At 37.5% G+C, this 27,870-nt stretch overlaps 1 protein-coding gene across 2 annotated transcripts in view; it reads right to left on the reverse strand.

Annotated features, from left to right (window-relative positions):
- Positions 1–27,870, reverse strand: part of MYLK (myosin light chain kinase) — a 191,066-nt gene that overhangs the window by 129,641 nt on the left and 33,555 nt on the right. For both annotated transcript variants that reach the window (XM_056495971.1, XM_056495970.1), the window contains one exon: positions 5,538–5,695. In XM_056495971.1, the coding sequence (XP_056351946.1) occupies positions 5,538–5,695 (158 nt within the window). The remainder of the gene's footprint in view (positions 1–5,537; positions 5,696–27,870) is intronic.

Raw genomic sequence — 27,870 nt, forward strand, 5'->3', positions numbered from 1 at the left:
CTCAAAACAGGGATATATGTTCAGTGTTCCCCAGTCATGGCCTCTTTCCTGTGTAGAAACTTTGTCTGAGTGGAATTTGAGGATATTCAGCATTGTCTAGGATTTCTGAACATCTGGCAGATTGAAAAAAAACTCTGCAAAAGGTCTGACCAAACTTTGCTGCCAAATATCCAGAAATATTGGCTGTGGCCTCAGCTCATGCACAGATCAGTTGCAGGGGACAGTGTTTTAAGTCCAGCACTATTGAGCATCATCACATGCTCTGCACACAGACTACACAAGGAATGCTTAAATACTTCTACCAGAAAAATCCTGAGTATAGCTGTGATGGCCACAGGTGACAGGGAGACAGATGTGGAGAGGCAGAAGTGGAGCTCATGGGCCATCATTCCTGCCTAAAACTATAAATTTCTTGAGCAGGAACTTGAACACCTACAATTTTTCTAAAGGATGCAATTTGCAAGGCAAGGAAAATGGGTGTCAACACATGGGTGCTTGTGTCATGAAAGTTGATGAAAGGAAGTCCATCTGACTAATTCTGGGTGTAGATGACACTGTGTGGGGAAGTACTTTTGACTGGATCCCACCTTAACCACTTCCCAGCAGAGCAGCCATTTCTACCTTGGCTTTGTGTAAAGCTGACACTGCTTCCATATGCCAATATAGGGTTATGCAGTAAAATAAATCCAAATAAAACTATGCATGCATTACTCATGAGAGCATGTATGTGGTAAGTGAATGTGATGGGAGGTCCATTACACCAAGGAAGAAGACACAGCAATAGAAGATCCAAACAGAAACCAGCATGCAATAAATTCTTCACAGCCATCCTTTGTGTTTAATTTTGTGTTTGTGGTTTTTTCTTTTATTTCAGCAGTCTATACCTCAATGTCTGCCTAACACAAAATGTCTAAGTAACTTCTCAGTTCACCACATTTTTCATAGCAATGCTCCAGTGGTACATGGAAAGGAAGAACAAATAAAACCCAGTCAAGTTGAGAACTTTTTCAGTTCTTTCCCCCTCAAAACATGCCTCAGTGTTTTATATCAGGTTTCTGGGAGTATTACAGTGAAACAGATCAGCACAAGTCCTCTCACAGCACTCACTTCCATCAGACAACTGTCTCCCATGAAAACTTGGGTCTCTCTTGAATTTCTTCCTTATATGGCCCAGAACAGGCATCCCTCCAGACAGAGCAGATCCAAAGCCACTGGCAGCTTCATGCATTTAGCTGCCCAGTACATTTTGTAACAGCAACATCTCAGGCCAAGAGCAAAGGATGCTGTGCCATGTCATCATCCTCTGTCATTACATGGGCTCCTCTCAGATCCTGCCATCTGAAATCCAGGCATGTGGTGCAATTAAGGCATTCTTCTGGAGTGCCTGCTGACTGAGGGTTGGAAATGGCACACACATTGCTGCCTTGAGTCCAAATCTAAGGCAAGGTACCAAAGGTTTTGCCATGCATAGCTTGTGCTATGCCTGTAAAATATGCCACAGTAAAACAAATAGGTTAAACATTAGTTTTTACATTACTGGGTAGTTGAAAGAATTTATAAATGCTGTGGGAGTGTTTTTCTTTAACACAGTCTTCATTCTTGTAATGCTTCCCTATTCTTTCCCTCTTAACACATTGCAGAAATGAGTCTTCTCTCTATCCCAGAAAAGATATCACAATTACTGGTGATCTTCCCATTGCCTCTTGTTTCTGACTACCTGATCCTTATTCATTTTCTCTGGCATGTTTTTCTGAACAGTACCTGTGAACTCCCAGCAGCAAAAGCAACTGTAAGTCACTGGACTTAACTGATTTGAACAGATGCAACAGAAGGGTGGCAGAAGAACAACCAGAAAGCACATTAAAAGGGGCAGAATTTAACATTGACCTGACTTAAAATTTACCATCCAGCTCCCTTACCTAGAGGGTGATGGATGGGAAAGGGCAGAACAGTAACAGTAACAGAAAATGGGCACCAAACTGAATTTAGTACCCCAACACTTACTTAAACCATGAGCTACATGAAATCTAACTCCGTGGAATTAGAATACCAACCTAGATTTAGTAGTTTGCTATCTTGGTTCTGGCAGTGGACCATGTATGATGGCCCACATGAAGCAGGAAAACCACCCATACTGCCCTGTTGTCAACCGTACAATGCTTCGTTCAAGGAGGAAAATTCTTTCCTGACCCCTAGGCAATGGGTTTGTGGTCTGTAGAACATTTAGCTGTTCCTCTCAAGCAGAGTTATAGCACAAGTATTTTTTTAGGCTCATAAAACTAATGACCATCAGTACTACCCTCAAAAATGATACATATGCAAATAAGGCAGGTTAAGTGCTTGCCACAATCAAATCAACATCCAGTGTTCAATACAATCAAGAAAGAAGTTGCTTAAAACAAAGCCTGGTAAAATTTTGGCTTGCTCTCCTTTTCCAAGAGTGTCTTAAAGGTTCTGACAGATGAGCTAAAATGCCTTAACACAGGGCACAAGATTACTGCCTTCAGCTGATCACCTCACACATGATGTGCCATTGAAGAACAGCATCTCAATCCAGTCCCAACAAGTTGAGAACATACAACACAATTTCACAATTATCTGGGGTGGTGTTCCTAAAAATCACCTCAGCAATTTATTGATGAACAACTGAGATGCCCATACAGCAGATCTTTGGGGATTATCTAGTGAAGGTAACTTTGCCTTTGCCTTACTGTTTCCACCCCATGCTCCAAGCCAAAATCATGCTCACACTCTGAAAGATGATGATTTAACTTTCTATGCTGAGGTGCCACTGGAAAATTAGATCTGCAGTCAGATAGAAATAAACTTCCTGAGATTTTAGTAAGAAAATCAGGGTGCTAGTTGTAGGAACAGGAAAATATTCCTGAAAAAAATTCTCATTAAAGAAAGTGCTAGTTTCTTTCTACCTCAAATTTCCTACATTTATGGGCTGTTTCTCAATTTCTGCACTCTCTTTGATCTTGAATTGCCATTTCACACAACTTATCTAATAATGCCGCTGGAAAGAAAACCAACAAGTTTCATTGTGGGGCCCTCTCTTCCTTGTTCTTTTAATGAGAATACAGGATCATCACAATATCAGATTTATATCCTGTCTTGGATTCTAAAAATGTTTGTTCTTTCTGATAAGATCAATTCCACTGAAAAGAAACTCTTTGAAGAAAAGCTCCTGTCTAGCCATTTAAAAAGTTTTTATTTTTCTTTAGACTGAGTCTGGTTTAATATTTATACTGCAACAACATATCATAACATCTGTAGCCTAGATAGGTTTTCCAGGACAGAAAAACCTAAGTATGTTGAGTAGTTTCTATTACTAAATCTTAATATACTGTTTTTGTTAAGACTGTCCTTCTGAACCTGTTTTTCTGAACAGGTCGACTGTCCTTCTGAACCTCTCAAACATTAAAGTGGCAGAAGAAGGAATATTGAAGCCCAGTTTCCATTCAGCCAGCTGAAGATGGAGCCAGATGATAACAGCTCTGCAGGCTCCTGCAGCTGTTCAGTGACAGCTCCTTTCAAACAGGGCTGTTGTGCTCCCCCTCACTTTGCCCACGTTGCTACACTAAGAGCACAAACAAAATACTAATGCTGTCACCCCCATTTTAAGGAAAATTAAAGGTTTTGGCCATGCTCATATACCAAACTGCCAGAAGAGATATTTAGATTTTTCATCAAGTAAGTCTAAGCCAAGGACTTCAATCAAAGTTTTGTTCCTTCAAGGAAATTAAACTTGACAGTTTAATTAGTATTGAATTTGTGTATTTTTTTCCCAAGCTACTAAAAAAACCCCTCAGACTTTACTCTTTCAGTCTTCAAAGTGGCTTTAAAAAGGGGATTGGTATCCCTGGAAAATTAACACTTTAAAACCAGATATAAAAAAAATGCAAAGCAGTGATGGCACTCTAGCTTGTAGGTCATTATATTTTACAATTGTTTCCATTTGACTTAAATAATAAAAACTCTGCAGAGTGCAATAAAAACTAGAAATATCCCACTTGAGCTTTTAATTAGGAAACACGAGAACTATAAAACCAAATCTTAGCACATGCTTCAACTTTGATTTCACTGAACTGTTATTTCAGTGTAGCCTGGAAGAATGAGATGGAATTAGAACACTGTACACAGGTGTTAAAGGAGAAAGTAGAAACATGCTGCCATTTTTCTACTGCATTTGCAACAAGGTGAAACAATGAGGGGAGGAGAAAATAAGACACAAAGAGTAAGAAGTGCTCATGGGGACTGGTTAATCTCATACACACAAAGCATTTCTGACCAGTGCCTTAAAATAACCTAATAGTAGGCAAAGTTTAAAAAATATATAAAAATTCTTGAAGGTTTGGTTAAAAAACTGTTCTTTGGTTTAAGCACTTCATTGAAATTTGCTTTCTATGAAAAAAGCCAACTTTTCTTCAAAAAGTAAAATCTAACTACTTCTGAGTTTTGCTTCAGCACTCCAAAATTAATATACTCCAAAACCTGTTTTTCCACACAGTTCCTGCTGAAAAATCCCAGTTCCTGGCCTGGTCTTACATAAACAAATAAGATAAATATCAGATGCCCTCTACCGGCCCTGTATTTAAGTTAGAGCTTCAGAAGTTAAGAATTTCCCAAATTCCTTCTAGCCCTTGCTTTTGTTACAGTGGAGTTGCAGTTTCCTGCCTCTGTCAGACGAGTCCCACCACTTCAAAGATTAAAAATCTTTAATTTGATGGTGCAGCTGTCAGCATGCAATAGGAGCATGACAGCAACCAAAGGGAGCTGAAAGGGCTGGGAGGGAAAGCTAACAGCTCCAGGAAAAAGAGCTGGGTTAAGGGAGGAGAAGGAAGATAGCTAGAACAAGGATGAGTATGTACCAGGATTGAAAAAAGAATGAAAGAAATATGGATGCCAGGATGCACAATTCAATATCCCAAACATGAGGGGAATGGAGGATACACACCCCACTACACAGCCTTTTAAACCCTTGGAGTTAACAAGTTCTCCTGAACAAATCAGCCTTTCCTCTGAAAATGCTCTTTTTTCTTTCAAGTTAAGAACATTTATGGCAGGCAGTGCAGATACAGAACTATCACAATACTCATTGCAGATTCCTACCTTGACTGCTAGGAAGGACATGCTGCAGCATGTTAGATTTGTGTTACACATGAAGCTTCATGAATGGGCAGGTATTTGGGATGCAGGGATGTGAATGTGCAGTAGGAGAATATGAAGAATTGCAGTAGGGGAACATGCGGACTAGAGACAGCCCTTGAAACAGTTTCTCACTGATAATAACCTCAGTTCCCAGCATGCTTAATGAGGTTGTACTTCACAGTGCTCAGGTATTGCAACTCTCCTCTACACAGAAACAGACCTCTAATGGTCCTGCCTGCCTCCCCAGGAGGGTGAACACTGCTGTATTCTTCATGAGAAAAGAACCCACATTGCACAGGCAACTTCACTGCCTTTGCTGTTCCTTTGTCAGGTTCAGGAAAGGGCAAAACCCAAAGCAGAACCCTCCACCGTCTGTTTCTTACCTTCCCCTCAAACCTGGCGGTGGCTCCCAGCTGCGCGCGGATGTTCCGAGGAGGAAGAGTGAATGCTGGTGCTTCAGTGGGGACAGGGGGGCTGAGTGTCAGGGAGGTTTTGGAGACTCGAGTAGATGTCACCAGTTTCACATCCCCCATGATGTGGACTGCAAAAGAGAAACAAGTGGTAATATAGAAATGATGATGTTTAATTACTTTTGTGAGAGAACCAGCTAGGAGTCAAACTAGGGGCAGAGGTTCTGTACTTGTGCTGTATGTGTGCTGTACTTGTGTACAGAGCAGGATCTTCAGCCTAAGGTGACAGGTATTATTTTCTGGGAGGGGAACTGAGACCCAGGAATGGTGCCTGTGCCCACAGTTGTGGTCAGGGTCACGGTGTTGGGGTGAACTCAGTTTGAACTTTCAAGTCCCAGGCCAGAGCATTAACCAAGAAGTCATCCTTTACAACTGCACTTATTTCAGGAGGATATTTTCATACCATGACTTTGATTTTCCTGGCCTAGAATACAACAAAATCAGTAAGTCTCAGAAGTGAGCCAGTGTTAAACAAGTACTTATGAAATAAAGAGACCTCTGTTTGCACTGGATTTAAGTTGCAAGCAAGAATGTGGAAAATCTGATTTTTCATACCAAGCTTTCAAGATCTTAAAAAATATCTGGATATCTCCCTGCAAAGTACTGCTAGTACAGAACAAATGCTTTTTCAGAAATTCAAAGTCTGTACTTTAGTGCAAATCCTTCTTATAGCACATAGACTAGTAAAATAGCATGAAAACCAAATTTCATAATGCTACAAGAGACCTATTTATGATTATCTGCTTCAGAAGAAATTCTCTGCTGAACAGTTCATATTTCCCAAAAAAAAATCAAAAATTATTGTATTTTTTAAAAGTAAAATTTCATGGTTTTCAGGTAAAAAAGTAGTAGCTGATCCCAATACTAATTCCTTGAATTGTCTATGTAAATTAGAGGCCCCACTGTAAAATGCCTATTTCATAGACAAGTTTAACAAAGAAAAATGGCTTAACCCACTAATAAGTCATGTTAAATCAATGAAAAATACTGGATCTCCAGTCTTAATCCTCTGCCATACACACCAATCTGTGATGGACTATGGACTATTTATTATTCTGATTCTGAAAAAAGTTGCAATTAACAATACTTGAGTAAACAACGAAACTTCAGTTTGAACAAGAGAAAAATCAATTAAACTAGGGTTATGTAATTCTTGATTGTATGAAAGATAGTTTTTCCAGAAGAGGCTGTAGTTATCTGGGGAGAAAGGGAACAGAAAATTCATTAATTTCCAAACAGGACTTACACTCCAATGTCACTTGTATGCACCTGGAAACCCAGTCTGAGAACTTAGTTTCCCATAGAACATACCTGACATGCTCCATGAACAAACAGAAGCACCTTCTCTACGTTTATCCAAAACAGTTTAAGAGGGCAGCTCCTCTCACAGAAGATATTAGTCTAAAAGTTACATATTTCATCTGAGTTTTTTCTCCCTCACAGCCAATAGAGAGAGAGAGGCACCTCAGAAGATGTTTGTTCTTAGGTGTGGGAGCCACAGAGCTTTGTGCTTCACAGTATGTACTTGTCAGGAGCTACAGTTTAGAAAGCAAATCCTTTCAAGGAATCAGATAAATTATGCTCACAGATTTTCAAATAATGCTTGGAATCTCCTTCCTCATTCAGAAGAACACAGATGATGTGGACTTCAGATTTCTTCTGGCATCTGTCAGCATTTCTGTATGTATATTGGCATTAAAACCCCAGAAAATCCTCTAGTGTTTCTAGCATTTAAATTTCTGAGGTCGACACAGAAATGGGATAAAGATGATTTCCTTAGCTATGATGTAAAGCTTCAAACTGAGAAATTCTGCTTTCATTTCCACAAGTAAAACTTGTAGTGAATGTCTGTATTGACACTCAGTCACTTGAGAGCACAGCATATGTCTCCCTTTCCAGTATAAGCACCTCTTTAAAACACACACGGGGAAAAGAAAAAACCAACTTTGTACTTTAAAGAATGATATGAAAGCACAATATCATTTAAATAAGAAAGAAACTGATTGCATTTCCAAAAACACAAGATGAAATCAAAGCCTTGCTTCTCTTCTAAAACATGTACTTAGTAGCTGAAGGGTCAAACAATGAAAATCTCTCACAGCTATAGTCCCTGCAATAAACAATTACCCTGAAAAAGGCGAAGAGTGATTTGTTCAACTAATTGTTCTTTCATTAAGGACAAGACTCCTAATTCATTTCTCCACTCAGCTAAAACCACAATTTACCCCAGTGGACATTCAATCAACTACACAGCTGTAAAATGCTGCATACTGATTCTATATCTGCCAGCACATCTCTAAAATATATTTTTTCTTTACAGATGAAGACCAAATTTTAAAACAATCAATCTTCAGTACTTCTTCCCACGTGTCCTTCTTCACTGCTATGACACACCTTTCCACAGCTTGTAAATTCCAGTATTTGCAATGTCTCCTAGCTTTGAACTCTTAAATAACCAATCAGTCCACTACTAAAAATCTGCAATAAAATTTTCAGATCACCGGTCCTGACAGTAATGTGCCAAGTATAATGTAGATGGTATGAAAATCTTTTCCTGTCACTCAGACAGGAGTGACAAGGCAGGAAAATCAGGAGGCACAATAATGCAACACAATCTAAATTGCAGCGAAGCTGCAATACAAACCATAAGAGACCAGTAACAAAATATCTCCTTCCCCACACATCTGTATCTACTTTGCAGGGTGTTTACAAGACCAAAACAACATCAAAAAAAGCATATGCCACCTAAATGTTGTTTTAAAAATCATGTTGTAGGGTAGTAAAATTGAAAACAAAGCTAAACCCAAAGCCAACATCCAGAATCTAATCAAATGATGTTCACCCATGCAAAGAACATTCCACTTTGGTCAGCGCCATTGTAAAGGCTGAAAATGGCAAGAGGGAAAATTATAGGTATTACAGATGCTTACATGACTTCTGTAGGGACAAAATGCTCAAGGATCTGAACTTAGGTACAATGCACTGCTGTCACTGTCACGGGGTGACAGGGACACTGAAATGCACAGAAACCTGGATATGGTACCAAGTACCTGGAACAGCTGCTGGCACATGGCTGGAAAATACGCAACATTCAACATCCATTCATCCTCCAAGCATCACTGGGCTCAGGTATGCATTGGACAAACAGTCCTGTGGACAAAGTCCAACTCCAAGCTCTACACAAAATTAAATGAAAGAAAAAATGAAAGAAGAAAGAAACAGTGTAGGAGGGAATAGAAAGAAAAAACAGAAATCCTGAACAATTAAGCCACTGTTATTGTTCAGGTTACACTTCTATTGCATGTTGGTAAAACACTAAAAACTATGGACAAGTTGATGTGTAAAATAGTGAGACTGTAGAGCATAAAGACATAGCAAGTCTTTTACAAAAGAACATCTTGCAAAGATTTAAGCTTTTTCTAAATAAAGTGTCTAAAAAGGATTGAATTTATAAATTAAATACTAGCTCAAATCAGCACAAGCAGTTTTCCAGCAACATAAGCCTCTAATCATCCACATTTAGCAGTCTGACTTTAATTAACCATGGATGCTTCTAGTAAATAATTAGGAAGTATCCTTTTACAGCTTAGAGGATGTTTAACAATTCTGTTCCTAAACAAATAACTAATTCCATGTTGTGCAGTCTGGTGTTACTGCGAAACTATCATGTCCAAATAATGTTCCAGAGAACAAATCTTGTTCAAGCTGAGAATTTGATAGACAGGAAGAAAGCACACATTTAAAAGCTATGAAATGTGACTGATTTTTTTTTCTTTTATTTAAGCAAGTCTATAGAATAAGAATATCCCTAAAATATTTTTATTAGGTATTTCAAGCTTGCTCCTGAATAAGATTTCACTGATGCTACATGAACTCTTAACATTTCATCTCACATGCTGTGCACACATAGACTATGGTCTTTAAAAAAAACCAACTATAACTGAAGTTGCAATAGAAACATTGTGGTATTAAACATAAAAGAAAACCACCATGCAAATGTTGGCCTGTAGAGTAGTGATGTGGTTAGACAGCATTTTTAATCTGGATTTTTTATTTTTTTATTCTTAATCCTCTCTAAAAAGCACATAAATCCTTACAAATTCTCACAGTGTGCCCTCTAATCTTTCTAATACCAAAGCAGACTAATGTGTTTCAAGCAATTTCTACTGGGAACAAATCTCTGTCACTCAATACTCTGCTCCCAAAAATAAACTCAAAAAAGCAAACACTAAGAAATCCACCTCATAGGTTTTTTTTCCTCCACTTATTTTATAAAAGTAAATACTTACCATCAGCTTTCTACATAACCATTTAATTATATCAATTTCCTTTCACCAAGTCCTTCCTCCGAGGCAGGAGAAAAATGAGTTGCAGAGAGTGCCTCTGTGTGTGTGTGTGTGTGTGTGTGTGTATGAGAGAGCAAGCTCAGGCAAGTGAGAGGAAACCAGAGCTGCCAGCAGAAAAACCTTTATTTGACTTACTGATATTGCAACTCTACACTAAGCAGCACATTTTCACTTGGTCCAGCTATTCTGTTATTTTAGTCAGACTGGATTCAATAACCCCTCAACCATCTCTGAAATCTGGATAGAACCTTTGGAGTGCTTTAAAAATATGAGCTAAAGGACAGACAGCCCTGGGGTTGGAGCATTTGTCTGCTGTTTGGGAGTCCGGTTGAATTCCCTGCTCCATAATGTGCTGCCTGCATGACCTCAGGCAAGTCACTAAGCCTCTCTTTTGCCATGGCTCCCCATTTGTAAAGTGGGGATTATTGTACTTCCTTACCACAAAGAAGTGCTGTGAGGATAACTATATTAGAGGGTGGGAGCCATGCTACACTAAAGGACCACATAAATAGAACAACTAGCAAACGGCACAAAATTACCATAAACTTACAGGAAGCTGGATCTCATTATACCTTTCTTTCTTTATAAATCAGTTAGGGGGTGTTTTTTTTTAAAGCACATATTTTAAAACACTGGGTACAGTTAATTCCCTTACACAGATCACTGAACTCAGACTTTTGCCAGGGACTAAATGCTATCCATTATACTTCAAAATCTTCAGAATTTAAATTAAGGGTTTTTTTTCTATTCTAAACCTGCTTGAGTTTCCCCTTCTCACACAGTTTATTTGCTTTCTTACAGCTTCTTTTTTTTTACCACAGGACTGACATGTGGTTACCATACTTCTGCACAAATCTATAACTTAACACGTTCTCCACTGAAATGCAGACATGAATTTTTGCAGCCATATGACTTGTGCCTATCTTTTCAGTCTTGCCCTACAAGACCACACAAGGAAGTACCCTGCCTTCTGTCAGCTACTGATACTCAAGAACCAGAATGTAGGAAGAACAATAAACCATAAAGGATCAGCAAAGGTGATAAATTTGTGTGTTATTTTAGCAGAGGAGACAAGGCTGGAAGCTGGAATGAGAAGCAGGGGACTTGGAATGTCACCAGTCATGGCCATGCTGCTCTGTGCAGCCTCTCCTTCAGACACAGGAACTGTAACAGGTATCGGGCTCTACAGGAACAAGATTATGATGCTACAAGTAGGACTCATTTGAACAGGCAACAATTAATGAATAAATAAGATTGAAATAAGTATTTTTCTTTCTGGAGGAGATAATAGGATACTGCCCACAAATCATGCTTTTTGTAATGTTCAGATCTTGTGCCTGTGCTCTGATATTTGTAGGTCTTTCTAAGTCAAGAAGAACTTGAATGTGTTCTGACATTATAGGGGGTAAGAGAAATTTCCTATCAGTACTGACTTGACTAGGGTTTCTTCTTCTGCTGTCTCATCAATATGTTTATTTTTCTCTACAAACTGGTTTCTAGAAAAGTCAGTTTGTAAAAAAAAAAAAAAAATTAAAAAAATTGTAGGAGTTTTCAACCCAGACTCCTAAATGTTCTATCCTTTTCCCAGTAAAATTTGATAGCTACTATTAGACATCGCTGTAGGAGCAGGATCAGATGCCAAATCTTCATGCACAACTCCATGATCCAAAAGTTTCGCAAGCTAAAGTTTTGGCAAATGTGTGTAAAATCCTTGAGTATGTTCCCACAATATGCTTTTGCATAACTGACCTACACAAAATGGGAATTACAGATCAACTGGCAATTTGTGCTAAAGCTTAGACTCAGTAAAGTGACAGCAAAATTCCAAACTTAGTCACAATTTGATTTGTGACAATCACTTCACAGGTTTGCCCAGAAGCAAGTAGGTTCTTTGAATCCCATAATTTTAGTGCCTTGAATTTCACATTCAGCATATCAGCCATGAGGCTTTGCATTAGCATAAATCTTGCCAATACACAGAAAAAAGGAAAGAACAGGTTCAAACTGTTCCAGGTCTCATTTAACAAAATAGTGCATAACATATTGCAGTCCCTATGTTCCATTCTGAAACAATAACGTTTTCCAGGGTGCTTCAAATACTGAAATACAAATACTTCAAATACTGTCAAGCTCTCAAGTAACTGCATGTGAGATTCTGATAGGGCTTGAGCTAGAAAATACAGAAGCAGCTTTCTGAAATTAAATGAGGTCATTTTTTCAATGTAGCAGTGTATGATATCTTCTAGGATACAGAAGACATGGCCTACAGTGCTAGAGAAAAGAGAGTCCTGTGGCAGATTTCCTTTATTGTGTGTCTTGTGTATCCTTCCAAGGAGCACAACTAATCCTATGTCTGTTTCCAAGTTCAATTGATCAGTTTTTGTGGAATGTGCAAATTGCAGCAGTGGCTACTGTAGAAGAACCTGTAGGTAGAAATGGTTAATCTGGTGTGACTCAGAACAAACTTCGTAACTAATATTCAGATGATAGGTCTCTGAAAGACTAAAATATATTATACAGCTTGCATGACACAGAACTTAATTATTTTTAGTGGAGAGAGATGTAAGAAGTTAATCTGTCTAATCAATAAACCTTTTGCTTCTATTATATTTGCATAACTAATGCAGCATGGACTTCAAACTGAAATGGTTTCCATGGTACAATGACATGGTACAATGACAATGGGTGAGGAATTTCACCCTGATCTTATGTAAAAGAGTATCTCAAGATGATGCTAAGTGACCTGCATTTATTTAAAGCCAGATTTATTAAATGACAAGGATGGGAGTAAAAATCTTTATTTATATAAACTCTATAAGAAAACAAACAAATGAAAAATCACCCATGTTATTTTAAAGGAAACTCATACCCTCCATACAAGTCTGTGCTGCCTAGGAAATGTTCACTAGCAATGATGACTTTCCTCCAATTACAAAGAGTTGTTAATGTCCTCTGACTTTCCTCGATTTACCAGTGCTATTTAGGGTACTAAACAAAGACACCAGATCCACTGGGTATGCACAAATATCTAACTTCACTTCTCTCAGTAGCCCATGTAGCTGCAAGGGTATGTCTAACATGAGCCCTGATGTTTGCCCTTGAACAATCACACCTTAAAAGTTTATTGTTAAATTTAAGCAGCTGCAAGAGGTATTTCAGGTGTTTCAAGGAAGGGTGCAGAAAGATAAAGAGAAGTGAGAAATGAATGTGTACCTTTGATAACACAGAATCATCTTGATTATAAACAGACATGCTACATTACTCAATTATTCCATAGCCACTAAGCATTCAACTGTAGCAAAGAACACACCCATTAAAAAGCAGCTGAACATGTCTTTAAAGAATGCAATGACATTTGAAGACTCAGGTTTAATTTGAAACATCAGATTAAGAAGCAGTAAATCAAGAGAGACCACAAGAAACAGTTTCTTTGCAGTTGTTGTTTCAGAAGAAATATGAGTAACTAAATGTGACATGCATTGGGCAGGTTCAGTAAAGCATCTATACCTAAGAACTGTTTTATAGCAGCAAATTGAAGCCAGAGGGAAACCCAGATGGCAAACAGGATGCAAGTTGGGCTTGTTCTTGACAATTCCATAAGGGGCTTCCTATAGAAGCACATTGGGAAGAGTAATTCAATCTGACTTCAAAACCTCCTACAATCTAGTTTATAAGCAACATTTAAAAAGGTGTGGGGTGGGAAAGAAAAAGGCAAGATCAACAGAAATGTTTTCTAAGCAGCAGGTCAATAAAATTCTACTGGTTTTCCTTTAAAGGATCATTTCTAGTACTCAATATATACCAAAATCCAAACACTTAGTCTAGAGAAGGTTTGGACTAAAAATCTCAGTCTGAATTTCATCATTGACAGTTGGTCTCATAAAGGATCAAACTTCTAGTAACATCTTTCATAGTCCTTAAAGAAGGATTTTCAGGATATGCAGAGCATGCACTTAGAGTATCTGAAGAGAGATTGCACCAGGCCTCATCTTACCAATAAACTTTTGTGTTTAATTTGTGTCGTGTATCTTGTGCTTGACAAGTACAGAATAAACAGTACAAGCTGGTGTTTATGATAGAAACACACACGTGACAAAGACCATCCAAAACTCAGAGACACTTCAGGGTGTGGGTATGACCTTGATCACTGTACATAGGATCTAGACTAATAATGTGTTTTTGCAAGAAGGAAAACAAATTTTCCTGCCTTTCTGGACATACACTGATGCAAGCAGCAGGGAAACCAATAGGAAGATATTTGTTTCATCTTCTCACAGCAGGTGGAACTTGCACTGTTTCTCCACAACCTGTATGTGTTCACCAGTGACTGACCACCACAGAACACCTGAGCATCATCTGGGAAACCCAGAGGAGAATGTATTTAAAAGGATTTCCACAAAACATTTGGAAGAGGGGGTCATGAAACCATCTTGAAATCCAACTTGCAATTATAGAAAAATGTTCAGTACCAGTGGATTCAAAGCTTGTCAGTGTAAGCTGGCATGAAGTTTCAAGTACACAAGATAAATTTGCAACTACACCTCTGGCTTCAGACTTTAATACTCAATATACACAAGTTCAACAATATTGCTTTGCTAGCATTTAAACAATACCTTCCATTCAAGCCCCTTAGAAGTAATTTATATACAGACTCTCTCAGCATCGAGGAAGAAGAATGATTCAGTGTTTCAATTATTTTGTCTGGGATTATAAAAGAAAATGTAAAAACAAGATCTCAAAGAACCAAGGACTGAATAAAAATAATTTGACTTTTAAAAGAAAGAAAATCTTATTTCCTGTTTATTTGGTATGGTACTTCCTTCTAGCTGAGTGCAGGTTTCAGCAAGGCTTCTAGCAGAGCTAGCAAGTTTTATTTTGGTGCACATTAGCATGGGACAAATTTTGAGAGGTCTACCTACCCTTTGATTTAAATAAAAATTTTTCTGTGAAAGTCCTATTGTGATGTCTAAGCAGTGGTAGAAGGTTATGCTCAGTCAGCATATTACAGTGAAATTTCTCTTGGTTTGGGGTTCCACATGTGGGTTTCAGGTTCCACATTTCAAAGAGTTACCACATTAACTGTCCTTGATGCTGATGCTGCAGGTGGTCAACTGCTGTTGCCTATTTCCAAGCCAGTAGGGCCATAAAACTGCATGAAAGGTGAGTCATGGAAGATTAGTGGTTCATAAACCACAGAATTTTTAGGCTCTAAATTTTGCTTTATGCTTTAGTTTCAAATACGTCCAGAACTCAAAAAAACAAAGACAGACTCAAGTCTGCCAAGTTCTAAACCATTTGGGAAAATGAACATGTGAACTCTACTGGCTGAGGTGTGTGAACCCTGGGGTAACATTGGAAAGAAACATGTTGACTTCAGTCAGAGATGGACTGGGCCATGGATAAACACCACTAAGTCTCAAATTATATTGCAAGTACTTAATCCTAAAGGAATTAATTCTTCATTTGAAAGAGCCACTGGTCCTTCATGCTGAGATACTCTCCACAAGGCCAAATTCTGAGCTGCCTTCTATTCTATAAAGTCTCATTAACTGTCAACAGACAGCCCAGAGCCTAAGCTTTCCTGCAAGTTTATTTTTTCTGGAAATAGACCTTTTTTTCATGCATGCAAACCAGCAAACTCCAACAATCACTGGGTATACATCAATATACAATGTATTTGGCACTGTAAACCAAAGAGAAGCAGCACCTTGCACAAGAATTATAACCTTGGTCTGAGATGGGGCTATACAATGATAGCTCCTAATTTTTTCTACAGGGAAAACTTCTGGATAATGCAATGTCTATCACAGAGAATGGCTGGTCCACAATACCCACATTTCCCATCTGACACAGGACATCTTCCTGAGATCTTCTTCCCATTTGTTTGTATTCATAGGTAGATGGAAGTGAAACCTTTAAGAGTGTCATTCCAGGAGAGCTGTAACTGACATCAAGAAGATTAAGCACTCTTTCAATGATGAAATGTGAACCCCTACATGCATCCTTCAAGCTGGGGATTTCTTTTCTACTTTACCTCTACTGTCCAGATTTTAGCAATGATGTAACCAAACAAGACCAACTCCTAAGACTGAAGCCATCTGTCTGCTCTTCTCACAGGTACTAAGGTTTCATATCCACAGCTACCTGCTGCATTTTAAGCCTAAACCACCTTAGGCTTCAGAAAAAATTAAACAAAAATGGTAGCATTTTTACAAGTTCTTAAACTGAATAATTCACCATAAGGGTCCCACTAGGTAAAGTTAAGGTGATGATTATTTTCAAACAATTAAAAGCTTGCTGCAAAGAAAATGAAGACAAATTTATTCATGGGAAATAAGATGTGAAGTCATAAGCTTTTAATGGCACCATGGACAATTCAGACATGGGAAAAAGTTTAATAATTAAAAATTGAAGCATTCCTGGGAGACACTGCTCTGTGGAGTCTCCAGTGCTGGAAGTCATAAAAATGTCATTCAGGACTGACACACAAAGTTGATTAAACCTTGGATATCAGAGAAACTGGATGGCCTTCTCAAGTCCCTTCCAAGCTCATGACTCTGATTCATCTAACAGTTGATGTTAAGTTTGAACTACAATATAGGACTTTCACATGCTGGATATGGGCCAGCAAGACAACTCTTACTCTGTAGAGAACACTATAAATCTAAAAAGAAACAACTGCTATAAGGTGAAAAAAATCAGCCTATGAAAATGTCAACAATATCAATATATAAATCATTAACATTGCAGAGCTTAGTGAGAAGCAGTGAGACAGAAGGAATCTGGTTTAATCTTACTTAAGGATCAGTTTTCAAATCTCAACCAAATGTCCATTTCCCATAACAAGTGGAAACAGCTTTCACATGAGACTGCAGACAGTGGGATATGCAGGCAGAGATATTAATGCCTTTAAAGATGTTTTGATTTTCAAATATAGACTGCCCTGCTACATTCAAACACTACACTGCATTTAAAGTTCTTTTACACACTTTTACTGGAATTGTAAAATAGAGAAATTTCAGTAAGTTACTTAGATCACATCACATTTCTTCAGCTATGTTCTACAAAAGCACATAATGGGTGTTCTTGAAGGTAACAGCTTAAAAATGCATAATAAAAAAAAGATTCAAATGTGAATCAGTTGTTTGGAGTCTCTTCACATTTCCATGGGGCTTGTATGGAAAGAAAAATGGTTGGAGTGTCTGAAATCCAGGTCTGACTGCTCTGCTTCCAGCTAGGAGACAAGTGCCTGTTTTCCTTCTTCTGCTTGGAGCTTCATTAGGATGGCTCTTCTCATGAAATTTGGACCCCATCCAGTCCTTAGCCTCTCTTTACACACTCTATCTATTCAATGAGCATGTCAACATTTACTCTATCAGCAGGGAAAAATTGGTAGGAACAATGAAATCTTTCCTTCAAATCCTCCATGTTTTCCTAACCCTTTTAAAAAAGTCCCAATTCAGCCAGACATAGCACTGTGATGCACTGTGGAGAGCTAGAGACTTGATCCCGTAAGTCACATCAACCTGTCTAACAAGCAACTGGCCCAGCTCTCCTCACAGGCAGGGAAAATAGGAGGTGATTACACTGCCAGGCAGAGGTGATCCCTAGAAAGGATGGAACAGAGAAGGAAAGGAAAAACTGAGATTAAAAATAAAGAAAAGAAGAGACTAAGAAGGAAAAAGAAATCAACAGGAGATGAAAGAAACAACTTTGAGGACACAAAACATTGCCAGGGACGGGGAGGATTATGGCCACACAGGCAGAGAGAAAATAAGAAAATAAATATGATGAAGGCATCTACAGACCAACCAATAGTCAGATACACTGGCAGTATGGCTCAGAGTCATGATGGCTCCATTTTTCAATTCCACAGTTTTAAATAAGGAAACTTCAAGATTTTTTTTTTCCCCTCCTCTCCCCCACATAAGAACAAACAAATGATCCAAGAATAAGTGAGGTTCACACAAACCTCTTTCGACAGAACTTCATCCACAGAGTTGGTTGTTGAAGCTTTGTTTCTCAAGCTTTGTTGTTTGCAAAGTGTTTTATATTTCTCCCCACCCAAGTGCCTCACTCAATCTGTCTACTTGCCAGTTTAGGGCAACTCTCCTATATTTGAGATCCCAACAACTACTCTGCGTGCCAATACTGAAAGAGGGCAGGTCAGAAAGACAAAAATTATCCAAGTGTTTATACAGATGTGAATAAAAATGTGCAACATTGATATTAGAAACAGAAAAATACATTCTTCACTTTTTTTTTCTTTTTTTTTTTTTTTTTTTTAACATAAGGCATTAAAGAAGATTTAAATTAAAAAAAAGTATGGAAAAAGCTAGTTTCTCAAATGCTGCTGACACTTCCCATTCCATTACCTCTGTGGTATGCTCCTTGCATATAAATATAAATTGATTTTGTTTTCTCCATCCTTTTTTTCCAGCTCATTTTGCATGTAGCTCCCTTCAGAGATTCTTTCTTAAATAATAGATTAAGAAAAACATCTCTCTACTCCGCTTAAATTAGGTCCCAATTCAATGCTGAGACAGTTACACTTCTTAACAGATGAGCATATTAAAGCCTTGACATTAAAATTTGATCTCTCTGTGTTGAATTTTTTCTGACAGCCAATTTCAGCCTGATTCTAACATGCCAATTTCAGGGCAGAACCTTGTTGGATTCTGTATTTTGTTCTTGGCCATACATTTTATTCCATGAGCAGTACAGTGGAGGTGAGCAACAGGCAGAGTAATGATGTCTCACTTCAGTTTTGCTGAAGTCAGTAGAAAGATTGCCAATGCCTCCAGAGAGACCTGAAAAGGGAACCAGCTCCAAGGCAAGCTCTTCATTTACAAGCACTTGCCAGAAGACTACCATGAGCTCCACACAGAGCTCCAAAGGCTCTGAAAATCAGTTTAGATCTGGGTGCACTTAAACTCTACAAAGAAGCTCCAAACCAGATGTGCTTCAGGAATTCATTTATCAATTTAAAATGTAGCAGAAGACCTCAGTTCTAGGTGTCCATGAACAAGAGGTCTTCAATTAATTTGAGATCAAAAATATAAAAGAATTTTATTAATATTGGAGAAAATGATTGAGAAAATATCAATAAAACCTGTATCATTTTATACCGGGAACAATTAGAAGGTTACCCTATGAAATTGTCACAGTGTAAAAATAATATGAATTCTCTGAGCCCACATAAGATCCTCCTTTAGACAAAAAATACCTCAATGTACTAAGAAGGTAAGAGAGAAAGATAGAAAATTGCTTTTCCCATTGTACCTTCGGATTCAATGGACACAGGAAATTTTGGTCTCTCATGGAGATAATTAAAACTATTTTTCCGATAAAAGACACTTACATAGACAATTTATATCCAGACTCTGTAAATAGGGAGCAGAAATAATTTCACTGGAAACTGCAAAGGTACACAAACAGAAAGTTCATTGGTCTTGCTGAGGAAATTCCTGGAATATTTGCATCTTGTGATACATATCCAAGTCTGCTGATCACAGAATGTATAGGCTTCAGATTTAAAAGATGCCCCCAAACCAGCATGCAAAATAACTTATTGTTGAAAACCTTTAGAGTACAAACACTAATTAAGAGAAATAAAATACTTAAACACTCAGTTGTTTAAAAGAAAAAAAAACAACAACCAAACAAAGAGGACTAAACTCCATTTATAGGCATCAGAATAAGGTGGGTTTTTTTAAACATCAGATACAGTTTCTGAGGAATCTAGCTGTGATATCAGAGGAATAAATATAAGATAATTAATAAAACTAAGACTGTATGAATATATAGATTAGCTACATGAATCACTAAACAACTCCAAATCACCATAGCATTACTTTGACAAGTATCAGCAAATTCTAAACTCTCAGGAAGTACCTCTAAGATCAATAGCACAGGAAGCTAGGGTGGCAGGAAAAGCACAGAGACCTGTTTGCATAGCAAGTTAGAGGAATTCCTGCAGGGGAATTCCTGCTATGTAACATTACAGGTCACAACACAGGAAGGTTTCCCCTATTCCTCAAATACTGTTCCAACTTTTCCTGTAAGCACAACTACTTGGCTACTTTTTCCAGTGGCCATGGATCCCTTCTCTAGCAACACAGAATTGTTAAGGTTTGAAAAGACCTCCAAGATCACAAAGTCCAACCTTTGAGCAAAAACAATGCTTTTAAGATTACTATTATGTTTTCATAAGGGAAAGGAATGTTTAAGGTATGGACCTAGGATTTAAGTTGGTTTAAATCAGCCTATTTTCTCAGGGCCACAGAAGTGAGCCAGCTTACAGTAGCCAGGGATGTGGTAGCACATCTTTTTGTAAAAGTTTTGGCAGCTCAGTGTAAACCCATTAATCTTAAACTACAGGACTACAGTTCTGTGAGATCTGCAATCATCATGACCCTGTAATATTTATTCTGTTTCTTATCTGACAGGAAAAACCAGCCTCCAGGAATCTGCCTGGTGAGGCACAGGACAATGGACAATTTCTGCCTCTGAGGCAGCAGCCTCATATTTGGAATGACTCAGTTATCTGAAACCAGAGACAAGTAGTGAGCGTTTTCTACTTTAGATCAGATAGATGGTGCTGCTTTCAAATAGGGGAGTTATTTCTAAGCATCTTTGTATTGCTTTAATAGATAATTTTTAAACAAAGTAACTCAGGCAAATCCTACACAAAATCTAATAATTTAAAGTGAGGATTGGGAACCCAAACATCCAGATTTCTGAACTTGATTCCCAGCATTGTTGCTTATGTGTGGTTCTACAGCAAATATCTGTATCAGAATGAGAAAGATTCATCCCACAGATGACAAAGAGAACAGCTTTCCTAGAATTCTAAAGATGATATTGAAAAGTATGTCTGGCAAAGCATCAGCATTTTTAACGCACACAAATTCATGAACACATAAGGAAAAGAATTCTCTTTAGAGAAGTCAGAGGGCTAAAAAAAAAAAAAAAAAAAAAGGACAATTCCACTCAGGACAGCTACCAAAAAGAATTGCTACTGCCCTATTTTCTATTTTTAAGTTTCTGATGGGGAATAACAGCAAGAACAACTAACAGGATGCAGTAGAATTCCAAGAATTCCGATTCCAATAAGAACTGGTTTGTTGGTTTAACAGATGAGCAACTTTTCCCAGCACAATTATCTAAGTCTATGAGATATCCAAAACAATTATTAACCACTTATTACAAGGAGGTTGCTCCTCCTGTGCTAGAAAAGGAAGACACTATCTGGATTTATTGGTGCTATGCATGAAGAGACATCTGGAAGAAAATAAGAAGTTAATGAACCTTTACCGATTTTTGATATCACAATTGGAAATCCTTAGAACAAAACTCAAAGAATACAATTGCCTAATTTGAAGTAGTTTCTTGTAGATCTAAACTTAGGCCAGTTTCCTGAAGCTGGCAAACTTTCAGTTACCATTGCCATCCCTAATCACAAGAAGTTTTTCCTTCCAGTATTGTCTATTCTTTGAATTTGAAACCCAAGCTTAATGCAAAACCACATCAAGCAGAAACAGGATAAAACAGATCCATGCTGAGCCTGAATGGGTAAAGCTGCAGAGATTCTTGCTGTTCTAGTCACAATAATGGTTTCAACTTAAAAACTACTGGTTCATTTGAGCAAGTGGCTGCTTTTCTGCTGTGCCCACACAAAGCCACATACAAGTGAAGCTAGCCTCCTAGATATTTTTTCATGTACATTATTTGGGACACAGCAGCAGAGAACCTTAGAAGCTTGTAAAATGAATTAAGCAGACAAATGCACTGTGTTTGTTTTCAGTTCGATAGGAGGCTTTAATATTGAATACATATGAAGGACGAGACATGCTAAATTGAACGAGCCTGGAGGCTTAAAGTGGTATTAATTCCACTTGCAATCAACCATGTGGATCCAATGATCAAAGAGACTTGGAAGCAAGAAGGGAATAATGGAAGTATCAACACTCAGCAATATTCTATAGCCTTGGGGCAGCACAGGACCCGAACAGATGCCAGGAGAGCAGCAGGGCAATCTCTTCTCACATTAAAAGGAGACAGGAACTAAAGCCACCCTGCATTGTCATGCACCAACAGTCTTCAAGATGCTGCTATGAAAAGGTGCAAATTGTACTTCTACTCTTTTACTTTATAAGCTTAGGTACTGCCCTGGTTTTGACCAGGATAAAGTTAATTTTCTATTAAACCATATCACATCAAACCATGGCAGAAACTTTCTATATAAAGCACTGCTAGTGTGACAAAGCATGGCTTTGAAGAGATGAGAGATGAGCACCAAACCACAATCATAATTACTGAAAACTATCAGATAAGTCTTTAAGGAGACCAGAGCCAGACCTATGAAATAATCAAGTGTTTATTTTAGTAACAGCACTTGCAACAGATGATAAAATCTTGGTTTAAGCTATTTTAAAAGCCTTCCCAGATCTGGCACATGTATTTTGCATTATCCAGAAGAAATAATGAACTAAACTAGAAATATTAGCTGTTTAAAAAGGGAAAAAACCCACCAAGATTAACACGGTTGCACTTTTCAATCAAAATAATCATGAAAGCAAGTCCTCATTTTATGAGGGCCTGAATTGTTCCCTATATTCTTGTAGCAAGACAGCTGAAGACCAGTATATGAATTTTTCTTATTATGTGCCATAGCTATGTGAAATAGCTAGGCCATAGCTATGTGAAATAACAAACCCAACATTGACAAAGGCTTGAAGTTTAAAATAAGTGGTCCAAACTTGACATGTAATGAACAACTTCATACTTTACTATTCAACCTGCCTCAAGTTAAAGTAAGGTTAATACTTCCCATTCAAGTTCTGTTGAAATGAATGGGAATATTCTTCTGATTTAACAGAATATTGATCATGCTTTTTGGCAGACTTCATCAGTTACAGTCTTTCATTCTTCTGCGCAACACATCCATCCAGGGAAGTGGAAAGTATTCTCATAGTAACTGCACAGTTTTGGAAGAGTATTTGATGAAACGCTCCTCCCCAGGTGTGCTTGTTTTGTTTCTAAAATAGCAATTGTTTTCAAGGACCAGAGGATTTGGATTTTGTTGTTCTTAAATATTTAATTCTTTATCTTCCTGAATAAGTTTAAAAAACGGTTAGCGATGACTTTCCTGATCTCTTGCTACATTTTTAAAATAGTTTAAATTTACTTTGGGAAGATCCTGTGGTATCTTATAAATCTCCTAGAGAGTAGAAAAGGATTTTTGTGGGCTTTCTTTTTGCCAGATTTCCCCATGCTATGTGTATTTTAACTACTACTTTCTTAAGACTGGAGTGCTGCCTATGTTTTAACTCCTCCTAGGCAGAGCTGCTGTGACCTCTGCATGGGAGATTCAAATCACCACATCTCTAAATGATCTGTGAGAGGCAAAAAAAGTTACACATCACTTAAACAACTAATAGATGTCTGTTACTGTTCCAAAAAGGTAAGACTTTCAGTGTTCAGAATAAACTCAAAACAAGCTCATCACAAAGACATGTAATTTCAGGTAAAAAAAAGTGAATGATGAAAAAGAGATATATCTGTGCTGATAGCTTGAAATAACAAAGTTATTTCTTTCCCTATTCTTTGGAGTTGACTATTAGCTATAAACTGCCGAAAGATCTTATTAAATAATTTTACAACTTAGAAGAAAAGAAGAATCAGTGGGAGATTTGGATTGTTAACGTTAAGTACATGAAATAGATAAATGCAAACCATATAAAACATAGCAGTTTGAAAATACCAGCCGTTTGTCCCTAATTCCTACTCCTAGCTCATATCAGCTCCATTCCTTAAGGACTTTGCTGCAAGATTTGCAGCTTTGCATATACATAAAGCACTTTATTAATTTATTGTGTCTGCTTACATAAGTAATAGAAAGTTTGCAGACCTAGGCCAAAATGGAAATGAAGCAATAATCATGGAACAAGGATAAAAAAAAAAAAAAAAATCAGTACAACTTTCAGTCAGAAGAAGTATGGTCCTGTCAATCCTTTAGATGTAATGTTATTGGCATCTGACTAGAAGTGCTATATTTCTCCATTAAATTCAACAAATATTGAGGAAAGTAAATGTTTTAATGGCAGCAATTGGTTCTAAACTTACAGAGCATGAGAAACCCCACTGTAACACAGACTGGGGCACTGCTGACAGGTTTAAGGCTCAGGATCAGACATCCAGTGAAATCTAGGCACATAAACACAGCTAAGTGAGACATCTGCTTCGTGTTACTCAGTTCATCCACAGGGTGACACTGGTTTGCATTGTTTACAAATAAATACAATAAATAATCAGGCAAATCTGTTGTTAGTTAAAGCATTAGGAAAAATACACCCTTTAAAATGCCTCTTGTAGAAAGACATCTGTTAACTTGAACTCTCTAACCCAAATTGTTTATAGAATCCTTTATTTGGGTTTACCTTTTGTCTCTTTCCATTTCATCTTCTACTCTCACTGGTCACTTTATGAGTTATGTTTAGGAAGGAAACATGTTTTCTAGCAACAAAGGACATCATAATTTTGGCCATATGTTTACCATTACACCAGAGACTCAACAATCAAAAATTATTTAACCAGAAGAAGATTCTAGTGTTTTCAAAATACTTTGGAGACAAACTTACTCATCTATAAAGTAAACAGACAACTTGTTTGTACTACTACACATGTAGTACCACATGTAGTAGAGATTAATGTGCTTAAAAAACCAAACCTTTCTTTAAGGGAATCTGAGTAAGAAATTTAAAATAAAGGGTTGGTTTACAGCTGTAAACTCTTCTCATGACAAGCAGTTTTCCCATTACTGCATCTTCTACTATTATCTGCTTTCTGTAGGGTGCTTTTTCATTCTGATTCCATTGAGAAGAGAATCATCCATGCCATACTGGTTTCTCTTGAGCTGAGCTGAGTGTAGAGCATTCAAGTCATGAGTACTAGAGCCATATATATATATATATATATATATATATATATATATATATATATATATGTATATATATATGTATATATATATGTATATATATATATATGTATGTATGTATTATAATTTATTTCACAGACCTTACTAGCACAAATCAATAAGGAAAGGCAGCACATAAGAATGTCTTCCACTGTTTTAAAGGAAAACAATTAAAATCAGCTTCAGAGTATTAATGTATTCATTTTCCATCCTAACAGTTTAACTTCCAGGCTCACGCCAGCTTTCTAAACTGGATTGATTCCTTTAGAGATCCTAGTTAGGGATGCATATCAGCTGCTATGGAGCAAGTACACGATAAATCTCATTCTTTGGGGAAGGATACCAAATGGATAACAAAAAAAAGAAGAAAAGAAAAAAAAAACCAGCCAGGTGAACTTTATTCTAATTAGGGTACTGAATTAACATTCTGAAAACTAGTGTATTTTCTTTATTGAAGACTTGGAGTCTTCTGGCAATGAGCAGTGATGGCACCTTGCTGTGGTTAGGCTGGAGGCGTCACCATCAGCACCAGACTACACCTTTAACTTTCCTTTCTTAATGAGGGACTGTGCTCATGAGACAACAGGGAAGTGATAAACACTTTTGTATCCTTCTAAGCCCCCACGTGTCAGGAATAAAGATGAAAATGAGAGGGAAAGAAATATGCACGAAAAAACACAATTAAGCCACTGTTGACAGCCCAGCACAAAAGCACCTCCTTTGCAGGTCAGATATTGCCTGTTCTTGGCACATTCCATGTTTTTACTCAGTAGGGACAGAAAAGGAGATATGTAACTTGAACTACAGAGTTTCTTCTGAATTCCAGGAGTTATCTTGACTTGCCTTTACTCAGTACAATTGCTATTTTGTTTCTTGTTGAAAATGCATATTTATCACTGCAATGCAAACCAGACACATGAAGCTACAAAGAAATCAGGATTTTAAAGCTGATGAAGGATCAAAATATCTGCATTTTATTGTATGTGGATCAAGAGACTGGCTCTGCAATGAAATTATTACAGCATGAGCAAGAAGAGAAAATGGATTAAGCAATACCTGCTTATGGTCAGTTTTTGTCAGCTCCTGACCTCTTAATAGTGTCAAAACTTGGAGAAAACACCTAAATAAAAACCTAATGTCTTTAAATGCTGGAAAAATTTACTTACTTCTCTGGAACGAACCTCTAATCAAAGGAAAAAAAACAAAACTAACTTATTCTGCTCTTGTGAATTTTGGCTGCTCCATCTCTCTATTCATATTCTTTTTTTATGTCTGAAATGACATCACCCAATAATAGCAAAAATGGAAACTCATCTCAAGCTTAATTCATAGCCCTTTAAAGGATTCAAGATCCAAATTGTATGGAATTAATGAATTTACAGGAATGGGGCTACTGCCTTCAATAGTTTTATATAGATGTTATTTAGAGGTCCAGATACCCATGAACAGTGGAAAATACAACAACTGAAAATGCAATCACTGACATATCTTTAACCAGAAGAAAGCCACACCAGATTCCATTTTTAATCATAAAAAGAAGAAAAAGAACATCAGACATTCCAGTAGTTTAAAAGCTGATGATTCTAATTTGCAAAAATCTTTTAGTCTAGAATTTTCATGTTTTTCATGTTTAATGCTCATAATAGTTTATTGCTCCTCCTTTCACTGAGTATGTGCTCATATACATAATATGATCCTGTTTACCTGAAATTCTTTGGGGATTTCTAAATCCACTTGAGAAGAAGACATTCATGAGAGGGAAATGGCAGGATTACAGTGACTTGCATCAGTTTTCTGAAGAGTTTTAGTTCCCTGGATGTAGTCTCTTAAAGGGATTCTCTGTTCTTTTTTCATTGCACTGAAGGGGTATTTGGAGGGGGAGTGGGCTGGGAAGCAAAGTCCAATCACATAAAATATAGTGAACTTCCCTTTAACTGAGATTTCAATTAATCAAAGATGTTAAATAACCTGACAAAAGAATGTGCCACTGCTAGTAAAGAAACAAACCTGAACCCTTCCTGGTCAGCATCCATAGAAGAGAATTTGCCACTTCCCTTAATGATCTCTTCCCTAGACTACCCAAGAACTCCAACGCATCCTTCTTCCACATATATTTGTCACTGCAATCTATAAGTCTAAATACTTCTCCAAAATGTGCCAGTCACCACACTATTCAATTTTTATGGATCTGAGTGAGACCAAGGCTTTTTCCAACCAAAACAAATAAGACAATGTTTACAGCTTTCACTCAGGGTGCTTTGTTGACTTTGGCATAAACAGTCTCGTTAATCTTTCAAGATTACTCGAAAAAAAGAATGTGTTCACATAAAAAGCACTAGAACAGGACGATTTTTCACTCAGTGGTGGAAATATTGGGCTGTTGCTCTTGGTAATTTTGCTTACTAAAACCTGATTGCTTTCAGCTTTTTATCTCAAACTCAGATCTACACATTCGTAATTAGATGTTATTTAGGCTTACCTGTAAATGATACAGTGGCAACTCTCTTTAAAAGATTTCAAATTACTCCTAAAGAATAAGTCATTCTCCTTGTGCAACACCATACGTGTTTTCGTTATCAGTAGCTGACTACTCAGCCAGACTGAGGATAAAGACAGTTTATTCCTCTTCTATGTTTCAATTTGTGTATGAGCTGAGAAGTGAGGCATTTTAAAAGATTGCCAGTTTTCCCCTAGCCCTGACAGGAGGAGACAGTCGTCCTTCCTGTGGTTTGACACACCTTCAGTAATAATACTCAGCTGCTCTTTGTGGTTCTCTTCAGTCAAATTACTATGATTTTTTCTAAAGGTCACCATAAAAGTGGACAAAATAACCCAAATCGCCCTTTGAAACTTGAGTTTTCCTTAAGTTTCCTTATTTTGCACAACAAACTAACACTTCTCCAGGCTTTCCTTTTTTGCTTCT

Source organism: Oenanthe melanoleuca, chromosome 7, assembly GCF_029582105.1.
Source record: "Oenanthe melanoleuca isolate GR-GAL-2019-014 chromosome 7, OMel1.0, whole genome shotgun sequence".
NCBI lineage: Eukaryota > Metazoa > Chordata > Aves > Passeriformes > Muscicapidae > Oenanthe > Oenanthe melanoleuca.